Consider the following 17,696-nt stretch of genomic DNA (forward strand, 5'->3'; position numbering starts at 1 on the left):
TGAAGTATTCTTTAACTTAATTCATGAGGTATATCTACGAGGCCTATTCATAAAGGACCAATCATCAAATGTTTATGGTCATTTTGTGAATGCATACTATTGAACAATAGAATAAATGATGGCTGAACAGTGACTGTACAGTACTATACTCAAATAATTGTACAGTAGTAATACATGACTAGTTATGTTATTTCAGAAGTGTTTAAAAATCTTGTTTAACTGTATTGTAAGGAGTATTTTTGTATACTAATAAAATTACACCACCTGCTAAAATTGTTTATTTCATTATTGTCCCCTTGAATAATGTTGTTGAATCAATAGGCCATTTTAATTTCACACAATAGTTATTCACATTCGGATATATTTGAGAGAAGGATTTGTTATCAATCTTACATTAAATCGTAAAATGACCTTTGTCGTAACAATTCCTGTAGTACTGAAATTTGCGAAGATCTCATTATGTTTTCGAAAAATGAGCAGAATATCGACTTTTCCAAATATTATATTGAGGTAACATGAGCAGAACACATGTGCATCTTTGCATGCCAAACAAAAATAATATTTATTGAGGTAATATGCCATTTTTTTTTATATAACTTCCATAAAGGAATTTCAACCCTTTTATTTTTTGACATAACTGGTTACTATATCATAATCTGGGATGCATATAATATTTGGAAAAGTTGATATTCTGCCCATTTAAAAAAAACAAGTGACTTTGGGGTTGGATCAACAGGCTTAGCTAGAGTGATTAAGTTCACTTAGGTTGACCCTGTTCTCCCCAATTTTTAGTTTCTTTTTTAATGTATACTGAAATAGACCGAATAAATAATGAAATGATTGAATGAATTCATTCATATTTATTTAGTTATCGTTTATAATACAATTTCGGTACATAATTAAGAAGTTTACAATTCTGTTTTTGCAAGACCTTTTTATATAAAACAAAGATAATACACAACATAATATAATAAAAGTAAAAAAGAAACGTCATTTCCTATATATACAATTCAGTGTTGTTCATCAGCATAAAGCGATACATTTTTCAACATGTTTATGTATACATTTATTTAAAAATATAGAATTCAGCGAATATTCCAGAAGTTGCAAGTGTTTTAATCTTGGATTTCTATTGTACACTTATTAAACAATACAATCCAATTAAAACAAAGCAGTGTGATGACAGATGAACGAGTACCGTTTGGTGGCAGCACTCACCCTGGAGTGAGAGGCTAGCAGCATTGGTAGCTGAAGTATTTCTGTATATTATTACTATCTCTCAACTACCCTTTTTGTCTGTGCTAAACATTTTTTCCTTTTTTAGATTGCTCATCTGCTTCTGACTTAAAGACCTACAAACAAAAATTTAAAAATACAAATACAACATTAACCATTTCTACTGCAGCCTTGTCTAGACTATCAAATAAAAATAAAGACAGCATTCTTGAGTTATGATTGTTTGCAAATTTTTCCATGTCACAAATATTTGATGATAATAGTATTACACATGTGAATTAGTAAACACTTTTGATTCACACAAATAAATTCGGCTAGTAGAAAAATGGCTTAAAGATGTATTGTCCCCCAAAATTATGAAAAATAAAGATTTTTAAAATCGGACTTTGAATAGGCCTTGCAGTTTTAATGAAGTTGTTCACTTCCATAAGAAAAAAAACAGGGGAAACAAATTATTTCACCTATAAAAAGACAAAATAAACAGTTTAATTACCCAAAAACTCATTGTCTTCCAGACAATTTGACCATTTTTTGCTTTAAATTACATTTTTCTCAGGTAAATTAATTTTTTTCAGACCCAATTTTTTGTGAGAGTGAATAACTATTATGTGACATTAAAATAACATATTCAACAAAAAAATTAAAAAAAAATATTTTTTTAGGGGGACAATATATCTTTAAGGGTCCCTTCATGTCGTATAGCTGGCAACAAACGGCGCTGATTCGTCTGTGTGACCCTTTGTTGTTATGTGTGCTGAATGTAAGTACTGTACTGTAAGTAAACAATCTTTCCACTCACCTAATTGCGTACTGTGGTACATTAGATGCAAACAAAACAAATAGCTGATATGGCTTATCATCAATAGCATATGCTTTGTAGTCCGGTCCACATATATATGTTTCTTTAGGCGTGTGTGTGAAAGGTATGCTGACTTCTGAGTCTGCAATAAATAATATTACCAATGCCATGCCAATGCTTTTTATAGTGAACTCTGACTTTTAACATTTGACCTACTAAATTATCAATTCTTTTCAATTAATTAATTTTAATAATTAAAATTATTGTTCATTTTGGTATAGATATGTACATGTTTTTATCCACGAAAACTACTATTAAGGGGACAATTTTTTTTTTTTTTATTAGTGTCCCAAAAGTGTCTCCATAAGCTACTGTATTTGATAACCATTTATTATTTAAAAATTACCCAAAACAAAGCAATGTCATACCTTGTTCAACATCTTGTTTTACTAGTGGAAATATTGTACCAACAGTATTTCTATAAAAACATGACAACAGTTCAAGTCGTCGTTCATAACTAGGTAATTTACTTGCTGGAATTGCTGCTGTTGGTGGAAACTGGACCGTTGATAAGCATTTCTTCTGAACGTAGTTGATAAATAAAAAGCTGGAAAATATAAAAAAAATATAATGTAATGATAAAATGTCAAGCCCACAGCCTGGGGTTCATAGTGTTCAAATGTCAAGCCCACAGCCTGGGGTTCATAGTGTTCAAATGTCAAGCCCACAGCCTGGGGTTCATAGTGTTCAAATGTCAAGCCCACAGCCTGGGGTTAATAGTGTTCAAATGTCAAGCCCACGGCCTGGGGTTCATAGTGTTCAAATGTCAAGCCCACATACTGGGGTTGGATTCATAGTGTTCAAATGTCAAGCCCACAGCCTGGGGTTCATAGTGTTCAAATGAAAACCGTGTTCTTTCTAGTAAATTGGCATAGCTCATGACAATTTTTTTGGCCAATCCTAACTAGCCAGTAAATAAGTATCTCTTCTTCAGTAGTTTCCTTTTTGGCCCTACATGTGCAGTAGTGCTTGTACTCCATAGCTTTTGGAGGTGTGTTTTCATAACTATGTCTTGTGTATGTTAACATCTTTGATTGGCTGATTTATTTTATTATGTAATTTTGTGACTACTATGTTATCCTTTGTTACAATTCTCTTCACCTGATGATGGGCTAACATGCCCGAAACATGCAAAATGGCCAATTGTATAGCTAGGCCAAAATGTCTTTGTGCCCTTAATTTTAAGGACTTTCATGATTTTTTTTTAAGCATATCAATCAAAACTTATTCCTTTTTGGAAACCCTTTGTTTACTGCAAACCTAACTTCACTAGCCCTGCAGTATTTCACTATCCCTGCAGTATTTCACTAGCCCTGCAGTATTCCACAAGCCCTGCAGTATTTCACTAGCCCTGCAGTATTTCAGTTAAAATTATGCAACAAAAACATGCATACCACATGTATTATTCTTACCCTATAACACCTTGTTCTATTGCAAAACTTGACGAAATACTCTTTGTTCCCATATTTAAACATGCTCTCATTGGCTCCATGTGAGGCAACCAACATGCCTCTACTAACTGTGATTTGACCGCATCTAATGACGGCGATGGCCCGCATAGTACACTCACGACCAATCCACTAAGAAGATGTATACTTAATAAACGGTGTGGAATCTATAAGAAAAAATACACATAATAAGAAAAAAAGCAAAGTAATCTAATTAATAACATTAGTATATATATATATTAGTATATAGGGCATTGTGGTCGACGTTGGATTACTGATCGCGAGTTTGAATCCAATTTTCACTGCACTGCTTGTATCCTTAGGGAAGACACTTTACTTACAATGGCCTCTCTCCACCCAGGTGTATACAATGGGTAACCCGGTTAGATCAAGACACAAAATTGCGCTGATTACTAGCTGCATTATAGGAGAATTTTTCCATGTGATTGAAAAAATATCCGGGGTAATAAGGTGAAGCACTTATAGAAGCATTGTGAGAATAAGCGCTACAGTATATAAGAAAAAATGTTATCTTATTATTACCATAAGTATTTTTTGTGTACAATATAAATTCCATTTATATATTATATTATTTATATATTTTCCTAAATCCTGAATTTAACAAGAGCGTCAGGTTTATGCTTAACAAAAACAAATCATCTCACATTTGTTTGAAGTCAATTTTTTGTCCTATTTCTTTCTTAAATCGTGCATTCCATTAGATAAAAAGAACTTTGATAAAAAGCCCAGTTTTTTTACCTAAGCACTCCTTAGCAATCTTTTTTCAAACACAAACATTGGTGTGTACTGCAATCTCACTCTTTCCTGATGTACTTGAATAAAACTGTATAACCTCTATTTTAGGGGTCCACCCATTTATTTTGACACTTTCATATAAAACAAATGAGGGGCTTATTATTATTTTAACAATATGGCCAACAACTATATATACACATATAAAGAGAAGACTCCTACAGTAGTGAGGAGACACTTTGTTGGGTCCTAAAGGTGTCCCCTTAATAGGGTTCTATTGCACCGTATGGAAGTACCTTAGGACTTGCATCTGGAAGATAAATTGGCACATCCGACGCCGTGTTCTCAGGAAGAGTTCTTATAAATGTAGCCAAAAGGTTAAGTTCAAATCCAGTGAGGGTCCACCATTTATTAGTTGCACATACAAGTAACCCATTTGAGTGAACACAGCCATGTGTACTGCCTGCTGAATTCACAAACACTTCCAACGGATCCTAAATAGTGAATAAAATGTGTCTTATATTACATGAAGGGAAACTCTATTATAATAAATATAATTACTGTCGTTCGACAGAGGTCTTTCATCATTAAAAATATTCATAAAATTGAGGTAATTTACAATTAATATACAAGTTATAAGCACATTTTTAAATATTTTTTCTTTTATTTGTTAAAATACTTTAAAAAAATAACTTCACTATGAATAAAATTACATACATTTTCTGTCATGATGTTTGAAAATTTGTAAAAATTTAAATTCATAATTTTTTACTGTGTATTAAATTTGATATTTCAATAAATTTGTATAAAATTAATATTTGTTTATAATACAAGATGTCAACAATATAAATACTTACCTGAAGTAAATTACTGTCTGGAAAGAGGCTAACATCAACAGAGTTTGTAAGACCACCAAGGAATTCACAGTCATTCAAAAGTGAATCAACAACCGCATAACAACACTAAAAAGTTTGACAGAGAATCAATTTTATTTATTTATTTCTTCATTACTGGGTGAATTCTTCAGTAAGACAATTGAGTGGGCCCATTACACAACTTCTATAACAATACCAGATTCCCAGTGATCCACATACGACAATATTTGCCCAGTATGAAATACAGCATCTCATATTAATGTAAGATGCTTACCAAATTTTTCTATGATACTGGGGAAATGTAGAGTATTGACAGTCAGATGCAATTAATTACAACCTGCCATTAAATCAAAGTTCAGTACTTGATAAAGTAAACTGCTCTGTGGCTGACATAGGAAATGAATAAATGAAAGCAACCACTGTCATGAAATACTATACTACTGTACTACCAGTACAACTAGTCCCTAGCGGTCGTAGGGCTGCTTCGCAATGCATAGAATGTCCTGGACATATATACCTGATGGAGCCCATCTTTCTCAAGCCTGTGTGCCAGTGGCTGTGGTAAATAGTACACCAAGGCAATACTTTAAAGTGCACACAAGCATTTTTGTGTACCTACTGTCTATAGTCCTTATCTAAGAAAACTTGTTCTTCCACCAGAACCATGGAGTGAGCCTTTGGTTTAAGTTTTACAGTTCCACTGTCTTAACCAGTCACTCACTATACTCTACAGCATACCAAAGTATATGTTTTTTTAATATAATTTCCCTTTATTGTTTGTAAAAATTTTATGAATCCTAATATTTAATTTTTTTTTATGGGACCTCTGGCATCATCACAGTTCACCATTTCTATAGAAATTTTTATAGAATTTTACCTTTAAGTCTTTACGCAGACGTTCAACATTCTTTATATTTTCTAAACTATCCAAACCAACAAAAAACACCTGAAAAAAAAAAAAAAAACTGTTAGGCCGTACAGCTACAATATGTCAAAACTACAGGATGGATCTTTATCATGATTCTTTATGGCGGGGTTGTAACTCTTGCTCTTATTGATATGTAAAAACTACAGGATGGATCTTTATCAGGATTCTTTATGGCGGGGTTGTAACTCTTGTTCTTATTGATTTTACCTACAGTATAATTATTCTATATTCTTAGTTACTAAAACTTCCATTAAAATGATATTGTTTTTTAGGTTCAGTCTTGATCTAAGACATATTTTCGACATTTTGCATGCATTCCATGTTTTCACCAATACACTCACTGCATTGTAAACAGGAAACAGTCTGTACATGATAATGAAAGTGTATAGTCACCATTGCATTGAAGATGTTCTGTAGTAAATTCAAGTAATGACAATCCTCGCTATCATCATCATCCACAACAACAATCAGGGTAATACTGGAAAAATAAAAAATGATTATATAATTTGGTGCAATAACTTGTCAGGAGATTCATCAAATACAATTTGAATTTGGTGAATCCTAATTATGGTTAGTGACGTTTAATAAAAAGAGTTTCGGTAGAACACGGTTAACTAGAAAGCTTCACAAAACACTTTTTTTTATTGCCTGTAAAGATTAAAATTTAGCTACTAATATTAAAAAGGTTGAGTAGTTTAATTTATTATAATCATTCTTGATATAATAATTATAATGTTACAGATGTATTCATATTAGTATCACATCGTGGAATCACTGACAATCTGTATTTTGCTTAAAGATATGATTCTTTTGTGTAATGAAGTATATATGTAGCTTGGTGGTTAACATGCTTGCCTTCCAATTCCAAGAGTCTAATCCTCATCTATTGCCAGGGTTGTAAATTCACAACTATTATAATTATAATCCAGTCCTCGAGACTTGCTTTAGTAGTAGTACTTTAAGTTGTTGTATGGATGCTGGTACCTTTAGTTAAATGGCTTACCTGTCCGAGAAAACTTTCCATAGGACGCGCGAGTCAGTGGTTGTACTTTGTAACTCAACATCATGATTCTGTGCAAACATCTGTACGCCATATAACATGCCAATTTCAGCAAAAGCCAGCTGAAAATGAAACCAAATAATTAAAAGCCTTCTTTGTATGGTGATTCCATTTGCAGGAAGTGACTACCAACACAACACAAGTCTTACTCTTATTCGCCTTATTCAACATACAAATTCAATATAATTAAGAAAATATTGTAAACATATAGGCCTATTTCATATTTTATATTGTTTAATGTAATATGGTAAATGAATGTTTATTTAGGCATATAGGCCTAATAAATTATACATAAACTCTGTTTTCATTTTAAGGATTTATTTGGAAGTCTCTAAAAAGATATCAATCAGTCAGTGTATTTAAAGCATCAAAAATGTATTTTAATATTTTATAATTAGGCCTTATCTATATATAAATTTACGTAAAGGGCAAAAATCGGTAAATCGTGCGTTATTTCTAGAATGTTTACTCGATGGTATATAAAGTTGGTTCGTACTTTCGGTACTAATTTTAACCACCTGATGTAACCCTGTCTACTAATTAAATTGAGTTCGATAATTAGTTATTGACGATTGGAACGAATTTAGGTTCAACGATTTGCCCCAAATAGGGGTGTTTTCCGATCGTGGTATACACTGTCTTATGGATGTCAATTTGAAAAATACCCGCACACAATAATACGAGGACACTTCGCATTTTCCTATCTCCTCCTACGATAATTGTATTTAATAGCTGAAAACCGGTTGAACAGTTCGAGTACAGCATCATAATGTTGAAGACAGGCCGATTTTCTTTAAAAAATGCTATTTTGATACATGTAATATCAATTTTTACACATGTATTGATTTGTGATGAATGGAACATTCCAAATTATTTGGTTTAACCATAGAGGTATAGATTTAGATTTATGGGCCCCCTTGGAGAATAAACATAAATAGTATTGCAATGCACTTTTGATCGCAATTTGAATCGCAAATATCTTACTGTGAGTGTTGGTACTGTTAGATATAATATAAACAAATATACAAATAAACTTTATTACTGTGAGTGTGGGTAGGCCCTACTGTTAGATTATAAACATATAATATACAAATAAATAAACGTTATTACTGACAGTTGCTTCTCAACGTTTGTATTAATTAATAATTTAAAAATATATAAACGTACGTACGTAGTGGTGTATCGTTACATGTACTTTACTATTTCAATCGACTATGACAGTGAGAGTTTTAACAAAGTATTAAATCGTAAATGTTTTACTGTATTTAGTGGTATATTATTTATAGGCCTATAAAACATTAAAAACAATATTTCGTTACTGAGTGGATAAGAATATATTTTAAAATGTTTCCTCTTTGTACCTATCTTCTTCCCCCATCCCTCAACCCTTAATGTTACATACAAAACACAAATTGGGTTTGTTTAAATGAGTCCAAATAAAAAAATTTGACTCATTTTGTTTCTCTCTCGGAAGTACTTCCCAGGGTGCTAATTTTAGCTGACTACATAAATATACGTCGTTTCTGTAAACGACAATGTATTATAGTCCTGCAGTACGTACATTTGAAATCTCCATTTTTTTCTCGCTGGAAAATACTGTGTATTCGAGAACCATCTGTGGGCACGACCTAGCCTAGATGGTACGCGAGCGAAGCGAGCGTGCCATCTAGTAATTTATAATGATACACTGTAGACTGTATTGAATTAAGTGTTGTCAATAATTAGGAAACCAGCTCATTTTCATTCTTGCTGTTAAAGTGGAATTACAGTAGTAGGCCTAGGCCTAGCTAGGCCTACTTTAATGCTTTACCTACCTATTATATAGGCCTAACTAGGCCTAGCCTAGTACTACTACAGTACTACTACTAGGGCCTAGAGTAGAGCCTAAAATAGGGCTCTGAGCTTATTATTAGCTACTATGGGTCCAGGCTAGTATATGGCTCGGCCTAGCTAGGGCCAGGGGGGCTATTTATTTATTTATTAGGCTCTAGGCCTAGGCCCTAAATTAATTATTATAGTATAGGCCTAGGCCTAGGCCTAGCCTAGGCTAGTAGCCTAGGATTATTTTATTCTTACTTGCTTGACTATTCCTTTAGACCTTGTAAATAGTGGAACTCCTCCAGCTGTAGTTAAGCACATGAGATATATGGATCTAGGAAGAGAATCTTCCATTTTCGTATAATAGAAGTACAGCAAGATTCCGAAGTTAGGCTTGCTAGGCCGTCAAACAGCCTCTCTCTCCTCCCCCTACGGTGTTGTCCTCTCCGTGTTTGGTTGGTGGTGGTGGTGGCGTAGAGGTAGCGCAGATTAGGACTACGCCCTCTGTAGATAATTAAAAAATCAAACTACTCTCAGACATTCTAATCACAAAAAAAAATTTTTTAATTTCAAATATAACATCATACCTCCATACAATACAAACAATACACTTTTCCTCAACGTAAAAAAAACATCAATTTCGACACAACAGTCTACTGTAATTGTTTAGAAAATTAGCCAGCGACTCCAAAGAACCTTGGCGCTCGCAATTTCTTGTTTCTGAAAACAATACTATGCGGGGAGGTTCTGGAATTATGTATTCGACACCACCAACTACTAATCCCATTCTTAAACTCACTGAAACAAACACGATACCCCATATACTATATAAACTAAATAAATAAATTATAGCAAAGAACTGATTGAACTTTTTTCAATTGTTTATAACAAAAATTGTTTTGTCGAAGTTGATAAGCTATTCACATTAAATTAATAGGATAGTTTTATGTTTGTTAACATTATTGCGAAAATATCATTTTAAGAAACTAAAACAACAGTAATTTGTTGCTGAATGCAACCGGCAAAAATAAATCGGGAAAAGTGGTCCTTTAAAATTGTACAGACGCGGCTCTGCTCATTCTGAATGAATCAGTGTGTTTATCATATTCCCTGTTGCCATTGCTGTCATAAAGAAAAAACAATATCTGCTGATCCTCGAATAATTATAACACTCACTGTCTCCGATATGTATGGTAAACCAATCCGTGGTAAAAGCATAAACTGGTCATCTCGACTGAAAGTTAATGTCCAGACGGCTCTAATGTAAATAAGAATCCTCAAATTCTCGCCACATGCTGTAAGTCGTTATTGAAAAACTTTGCAACTTCAGCAAGACATCCATCCATCGGCGGTGTTTTCCCACTTTCCGAATCGCACACAACGCACTGTGACACGCGCACACACTTTCGTTTCCGCCGCCGATTTGTGTTGGTACGCGCGCGTTTTATTAGTGAATGCGGGTCAAATTGTACTATGGAAACGGCAATAATAAACATTCAATTGAATAGCTAAAACGAAGAAGATCGTTTTAACTGACCACATCTGATATTATTAACTAGAAATCTAAGAGAATTAATAAATGGATATGCCAAATGGTAAGATCATTTACTTATGTAATATTTTTGTTATATAATACTTTAATTGCATTGATAATTAAATTGATTTAGGCCTTACAACAATTCATCTTCATTTTTTTTAGAAGACCTAGGCCTAGGCCTAAACAAGTTCGAGTAAATTCAAAAAATGATTGTGATGCTGGAACAATCAGAAACTTGCTAGCAAGTGCCCGTTCTGAGATTCAACGGTTAAGCCTGGTTTCCATTAAAATCGCTACAGCGTTTCCATTAAAATCGCTACACGCGCAGATGTCGCCGACGCAATCGGGAAGGCTCCCCGATTCATCGCAGTCAAATCGGCAAAGTTCAAACATGTTCAACTTTGCCGATTTTGTCGTCGGCGATGAATCGTATACGCGTACCAAAGAATATTTAGCGCTCGCGTACTAGATCCCCGATAAATTCTAGCGTTTCCATAGAATCGCATGCTCTGTCGTGTAGCGATTTTATGGAAACCAGGCTTTACTGATCTGATGTCCGATTACGTCGACTTAGCCGATCGACGAGTTACACATATACAAGAACCATAGGATGGTGCTTTCCCCGGAGGAACGACAGGAGTTATCTGACAAAGATCTTGATAGAATGTTGGCATGTGAATAAACGGTCAGTCGTAGCAGCTCCGCTAAATTCTTCTAAAACATTACTAATATTTAACTATCATCAAGTCTAAGTATATTTGAACTGTGAGTATTTCATTTGTAGTATACTAATCTTAATTAGATGATTTTGTAGAAAATTGATATTTTATTTATATAGATAAAGTTTTAATAAGTGACGGGTACCACTTTTTACCCTATAGTACATCGACACGTTTTACCGTATGCTTATTTTTTTTTAAACAGATAATATTATTATAAAGGTTAAAGGCATATCCAAATTAAGTTGGAGTTTTTAGAAACATTTGAAGCAACACGATCTTGCTGGTCGACTTTGAAAAAAAAGATTACAGTTAGAATTTGTTTGTTTGTTTTTTTAATACAGTATGGTGCATGGATCCGCATTAGGCCAAGTCGCCTCGTCGGTTGAAAATTAAACATGAAAGTTCACAATTTCAATTTTCAAAGATTCAACTCAGACAGCACCGACGAGCCAAGACAATTTCGTCGGGCCTTGTCGTACGACGCTATCTGAGTTTACAATATACAATGTTACGTTAGCAATATTCACATGTCAATAAACATTTTGTTTAAACTAAGGCCCGTTAGTGAAGAAGCTATATTGGACTGGTGAAAAGTTGACCACATTTTAACATAAAACTCTATCAAATACAGCCAATCTCTAAACAGTGACGATAAGTGTACCAACAAATGTATCAAATGAAAATATCATACATTGCATAAAGTTCCACAATTTAGCCCTATTTAGTAAAAAATGAACGACATTATAAATCAAAATGTGTTTAAATAAGGTAAAACCTTCTAATATAATTAACTAATCCTATGCAAAGTGCAGATAAACTGGCCAAATTCATGATAAAATGATACACCTTAACGACCAGTTCTACTGAATACTGTTAGACCCTACCCCTTAGGAAGGCCTTTTTCATAACCAAACAATAGAAAATCGTATAGATATCTCTGATATAAGGCTTCTAATTCTGAATCTGAAATTGCAGCATAACTTTGTACAACTCTCTCATGACTCGAGCTATTTGTAAAGTGTGTTCCTGTTGATTTTGGGAACTCTAAGTTAGTTCCTACAAGCTTTAGGATGTAATTTGAATCATTCTCTATATCCTCCATGCGACCGATGACGTCATAGTTGATATCGCATGGATGACATATCGAATACATTCTTTCCCAGTGAATATTGCGGTAGTAATGTTTAGAAACTAACATTTTAACGAATTCACCAAATGTCAAATCATGTTTTCCAGTAACGTTTCCAGGTCTTACTCTCTTTATAATTGCGTGATTCAATACTTTTTGTAAACCGTGTTTAAAATCACTTGTATTCTTTGCAACAAGTTTATCATTATAAGCTGATAATAACCGAGTAAAAGGATTCCTCACAAACATAACTTTCGTGTAATTTCGCATTATTTCTTCCTGTTCATTGACAGTAAACTGTTTTAGAAGAGATACATGTTTTTTCCAAGTAGCAGACACCTTTGGAGCACTCATTTCCAGTACATCGGAATAGTTTTTATATCCAGACAGAACTAAGAACAGTTTACACCAACTAACTGTTGCTACTTTAGGTGTTTGACAATAAACAATTTTATGTTTTTCATTAACTAGAATATTAGGATACTTTTTCATTTTTGGAATCTCATTACGATATTTGTTGCACATATTTGTTATGTATCTAGTGTATTGCTCACTTCTGTCTGAGTATCGCTTCATAAATGCATCCGAAGCCATCTTAGATTTGACTTCATTAGATGGTGCGGCTTGTATGATCTGTAAGAAAATTAATCAGAATTATGGATTTTTTTAAATAGTTTATATTTCATTAATTCAGTCTATAGATATAATTCTTATTGACCTAAATGTTACATTGTGTCTAAATAATGATTTTCAACTCAATTTAACTTTATTTTATCAAAGCAGATCAAACTATCAAGTTGGTCTATCATGTGTATTTAGGCCTACTATCATACTGTAGGCATATTTACGTTTATGTTGTCTTCAATCTTGTTTTACCATTTTCCTTTTAGTTGCAAATCACCACTCGTTAATATTATATGCTGAATACAAGTCAGTATTTTTGCTAAAGCTCTGTTATCTACATTATTAAACTTGACGTGACAACAAAATGTGATGTGCCCATGGGCATGATGATGTCATATCACTACCATATTTGGGCATATCACTACCATATTTGGGCATATCACTACCATATTTGGGCATATCACTAACATTTTTTTACTTTGTTTGTCAAACTAGTTTTTTTTTTAAATAGACAGCTCTGTTGTCTACACTATTAAACTTGATGTGACAACAAAATGTGGTGTGCCCATGGGCATGATGATGTCATATCACTACCATATTTGGGCATATCACTACCATATTTGGGCATATCACTACCATATTTGGGCATATCACTATCATTTTTTTACTTTGTTTGTCAAACTATTTTTTTTTTTAAATAGACAGCTCTGTTGTCTACACTATTAAACTTGATGTGACAACAAAATGTGATGTGCCCATGGACATGATGATGTCATATCACTACCATATTTGGGCATATCACTATCATTTTTTTTACTTTGTTTGTCAAACTAGTTTTTTTTTAAATAGACAGAGCTTAATTCTACACATAATAATATGTTGTTATCACTTTGTTATCCTCTCCTATTTCGTTATATTCTTAACAAGACAATAACGATCGACAACACATCTTTTGAATATATTATTTTCATCAAAGACAGTAATTATTATTCTGATAAAAACTGTTTCTAATATCGTTTGTCGAAGGAAAATGATTATTTATTATCGTCGATCATCATTGTCCGTAAATACTATTCAGGCTACAATTTAAGAGTATAAAAACATGATTACTTGTTTTGTTCTGCCATAATATTATAATACAATTATAATTTTGGTTTTTAAATTTCAACTGTGTACCTTTTTTAAACAATTTACTTTCATTGAAAGGTCATGATGACGTATAACAAGAATATGATTATTAATATTTTAACGTGGGCAATTAACCTAAATTACTCAATCAACAAGTTGAGTGTCCGAACAAAAGAACGATTAAATATCACTTTGAAACCACCTTGTATTTATATATATTTTCCATATGTTGAAGGAAAATAGTAGTATAAAATTATTGTTAGAAATCAATATGTTCTTTTCAAATCGACATGTGTTTTCAGTTAAAACACAATAATTAATTTGTCGGGAAAGTGCACAATGTCTTTATTATAGCCAATAAATACAAGAAATTGCTTCTATAATTTAATACTAGTAGTTTTCGTTTTGGGACGACGTGGAGAGAATATAAACGAGGTCATGTCACCGTGTGTTTTGCATTATAGTTATATATTTAAATAGGTCTACAGTACACTGGCCTACGGCGTCGTTAACTATAAAACCAACAGGTAAACACTATTATTATAAATTTGGATTGGTCATTCAAGTCCAAGTCATTATCTTTGGTTAGTCGGTTAATCGAGAAATTATTGAGTAACAACAAACAAACATTCTTTTTAACCTTCTCACAATAATGTAATCACAATGATAATTGTATATATGAATGGGTTAGCTACGGAAAGGAAAAATGAAGAGTTTGTTTAGGCCTACATAATTCACATAACAATCTTGCTATATCAATATTAATTATGCCTACCACGATGCTTGAACAGTGTTCCAAATTTAGGCATGGCATATACACGTAAATAGCAAGTATAATAATAATAATAATGGTCATCTATAATTAGCGCCTAATACAATGTTTCTAAGCGCTTTACACACAAAAATGATGCATTATTATAATAGCATAAGATAATAAGAAAAAGGACAAGCAAAGGAACCATTTACACCTAGTTCTCCAGTACTTAACGCTCCCATATGAGAGCTCGTCGGAACAGAATTCACAGGAGCTCTAGTGAAAAGGCATATATCTACCATTCTATCAAAATAAGAAGTTTTCATTCATTCATTCCATCGGACACGTACGTCCATAGTAATTTTCAAAAACAATTGCATCACATTAGAACAAAAGGTTTAAATAAAAAGGCACACACACACCCAACCCCACACACCCAGAGACAACTGATAAGGTCATCTCAGGATCTCCATCATCATTGTAATGGAGCCTGCATGATTCAAATGATGATATCATAATATATTCTATAATTTCAGTTTGCTAGCAGACATTCTCTGTAATAATATAATGAAAAGACAGATTTTCTTAGATACTCCACAAAAGACGGGACGCCATTATTAACAAACACGTCACTAGCACTGCAGTGGCAACCTTAACAATAACGATTAAGTTAGGTCGATCTCAAGATAATCCACATTAAACAAGGCCAACAGCCATAAGTCGCGTGCTAAATGCATAGTGATACCGGACCGACAGACAGACCGACAGACAGACCGACAGACCGGCCGACCGATCGACCGACAGACCGACCGACATAGTGAACTATAGAGTCGCGTCCACGCGACTAAAAATGTATAATAGTAGTAATAAATATGTTTTAAAATGGCTAGGCCTTACGGTTATCGTACCTTGTTTCTGTTTGTCCACTTTGATATTTCTCCATGATGCTTCAACAACGTTTCATATTTAGTCATGCCATTTACACTCAAATTTGATGATTGCAAGACAATCTACGGCAAAAAAAAAACGTAACACGTCTCACAAGATGCCAAACGAACAATTTAATTAGAAATAATTTTTCCTCCTTTTGAACTATAATATAACTTGTTATATATACGGGTTTTTTTCTCTCTACATTCCTTCATAACAAAAATAATAGGTGGAAATTCGTAAACGTCAAAAAAAGAAGGAAAAAGAAATTGTATAGGCCTTTAATAATTGCAAAATGATGCAGAAGAATTGAAATTTAAAAAAAACTTGTAAATTCATACATTAAAATTACGGTACGTTATCATTAGTTTATGGTTTTATTAGTTTAGGTTTATTGTATGCCAACGATCGATCTTAACTTAACATTATCATATAACGGCACATCGATATATAATGTTTCCATATTTTACCAAACATACCTGAGTGGTTGTTCCGTCTGTTTTCTTGAAAGTAATCACCCCTGTGAATAATAAATAAATGATACAGACATTAGCTTTTTGTAATCTATCAAAATCAATAATATTCTGTTTTTCTTGCTTCGATCGTCTCTGCCTTTTCCAATTCAATTTATTTTCCACATACAACTACTACAACCTAGTACATAAAGGATGCATATTTTAAGATCTGTGCAGGGCACAGATCTTTAAGCTAATAAGCAACCTTAGAAAATACTAAATAGTCGAATTGTTGAAACAACATGATATAATTCTGTCGCTTGTTGTAATCTCTCGTTCATGTTGCACTTCATAAATATGTGTCTTAACTTTTTTTTCTTACATGTATAATCAGAAGTCCACTTATATAAACCAAAGCTAAATCCGAATCCGATTACAATGACAGCAATAAATACAGTAGTTAGATACGAAGTGTTGGCCATCTTTCATCAACGTTTGTGGAGTTGAAAACTGTTCAGTTTTAAATTCGGTGAGTGGCGTTTTGCTGCGTTGAGGTCAGACAATTTTACAGGAAAATGGATAGTTTGGCTATGAACGTTGACGTAGTCTAGATAACTGAAATACTAATGATTGACAGGAAAAGAGGTTCAAAACAACCATAGAATTCGTTAATACAGGAAAAGTTAAAACTAAACTAAACAAATTATTATGAAAATAATAATAATTATAACAATATTAAAAATGCACTCTTTACATGAGAAAATGTAAATTAAAGAATAATTTTAATTGGGAGCAAAAGTCTTTAATAATTGATTGAAATAAGTGTAACTAAACATGCGTATAATATAATATTATATTTCAGAAATTTTTATTCATTCATAAAAAAAGCAATCATATACAACGGCAGCCAAAAGGTTGAAAAGTAGCATTTTGCAATTACAACTCATTTATTTTAAAAAATAAAAAGTTCAAAAAGTTTCTAAAAAAAATGTAAATTGATATACAGTTTGTAGTACCTATTCAAATTTCGTCGAATTATCATTATTAATTTGACGAACTAAATCTTGGTTACCACTTGGTAAACCACAACGCAAGCGAATTGAACGACTATCAGTTCGTTCAACTTACGTCCTTACATTTCCTTCTACTGTAATGTATAGGCCTACCCACATTACAGAAAAAGTTTAATTCTTCTGTTAGCTAGCGATGGAGCTGACAACTCAAGTGCATATTCATAGGATAGGCCTACAGAAATGCCACAAATAATGCAGATCTCTTTTAACAAATCTTTCTTAATTGGCATTGTCATCATTCGCAATACTGGTATGAAGTGTTCCAAATAGGCAATCGTAAAAGTCGTATATAACAAGTAGGCCTAAATACAAATACATCCTAATAGAAGATAATGTTTAGTTGATAGAAACGTCCAAAATAGATAAA

General features: G+C 32.9%; 2 protein-coding genes across 2 annotated transcripts; both read right to left on the reverse strand.

Annotated features, from left to right (window-relative positions):
* Positions 1–503: 503 nt before the first annotated feature.
* On the reverse strand, positions 504–9,433 carry LOC140048763 (protein fuzzy homolog). Its single transcript, XM_072093544.1, has 10 exons — positions 9,236–9,433; positions 7,103–7,221; positions 6,493–6,577; positions 6,049–6,117; positions 5,154–5,258; positions 4,593–4,790; positions 3,508–3,710; positions 2,464–2,642; positions 2,036–2,177; positions 504–1,352 (listed from the first exon to the last, which is right to left on the reverse strand). Exons 1-10 carry the CDS (start codon positions 9,329–9,331, stop codon positions 1,280–1,282), a joined length of 1,269 nt encoding a protein of 422 aa, XP_071949645.1. The 5' UTR covers positions 9,332–9,433; the 3' UTR covers positions 504–1,279.
* A 2,661-nt stretch (positions 9,434–12,094) lies between these two features.
* LOC140049797 (carbohydrate sulfotransferase 11-like) lies at positions 12,095–16,738 on the reverse strand. Its single transcript, XM_072094745.1, has 4 exons — positions 16,639–16,738; positions 16,281–16,321; positions 15,780–15,881; positions 12,095–12,998 (listed from the first exon to the last, which is right to left on the reverse strand). Exons 1-4 carry the CDS (start codon positions 16,736–16,738, stop codon positions 12,117–12,119), a joined length of 1,125 nt encoding a protein of 374 aa, XP_071950846.1. The 3' UTR covers positions 12,095–12,116.
* Positions 16,739–17,696: the final 958 nt, after the last annotated feature.

The sequence above is a fragment of the Antedon mediterranea genome, chromosome 5 (assembly GCF_964355755.1).
Source record: "Antedon mediterranea chromosome 5, ecAntMedi1.1, whole genome shotgun sequence".
Taxonomy (NCBI): Eukaryota; Metazoa; Echinodermata; class Crinoidea; order Comatulida; family Antedonidae; genus Antedon; species Antedon mediterranea.

Bases quoted from the DNA above. Each gene is read 5' to 3' on its own strand.
- LOC140048763 (XM_072093544.1), bottom strand. From the start codon at position 9,331: ATGGAAGATTCTCTTCCTAGATCCATATATCTCATGTGCTTAACTACA. The intron at 2,178-2,463 runs GTATGACATTGC...TATTTATTGCAG, and splicing joins AAAACAAGATGTTGAACAAG to ACTCAGAAGTCAGCATACCT. The intron at 1,353-2,035 runs GTGAGTGGAAAG...TTTTGTTTGTAG, and splicing joins GTACCACAGTACGCAATTAG to GTCTTTAAGTCAGAAGCAGA.
- LOC140049797 (XM_072094745.1), bottom strand. From the start codon at position 16,738: ATGGCCAACACTTCGTATCTAACTACTGTATTTATTGCTGTCATTGTA. The intron at 16,322-16,638 runs GTAAGAAAAAAA...TATTATTCACAG, and splicing joins GTGGACTTCTGATTATACAT to GGGTGATTACTTTCAAGAAA. The intron at 15,882-16,280 runs GTATGTTTGGTA...TTTTTGCCGTAG, and splicing joins CAGACGGAACAACCACTCAG to ATTGTCTTGCAATCATCAAA.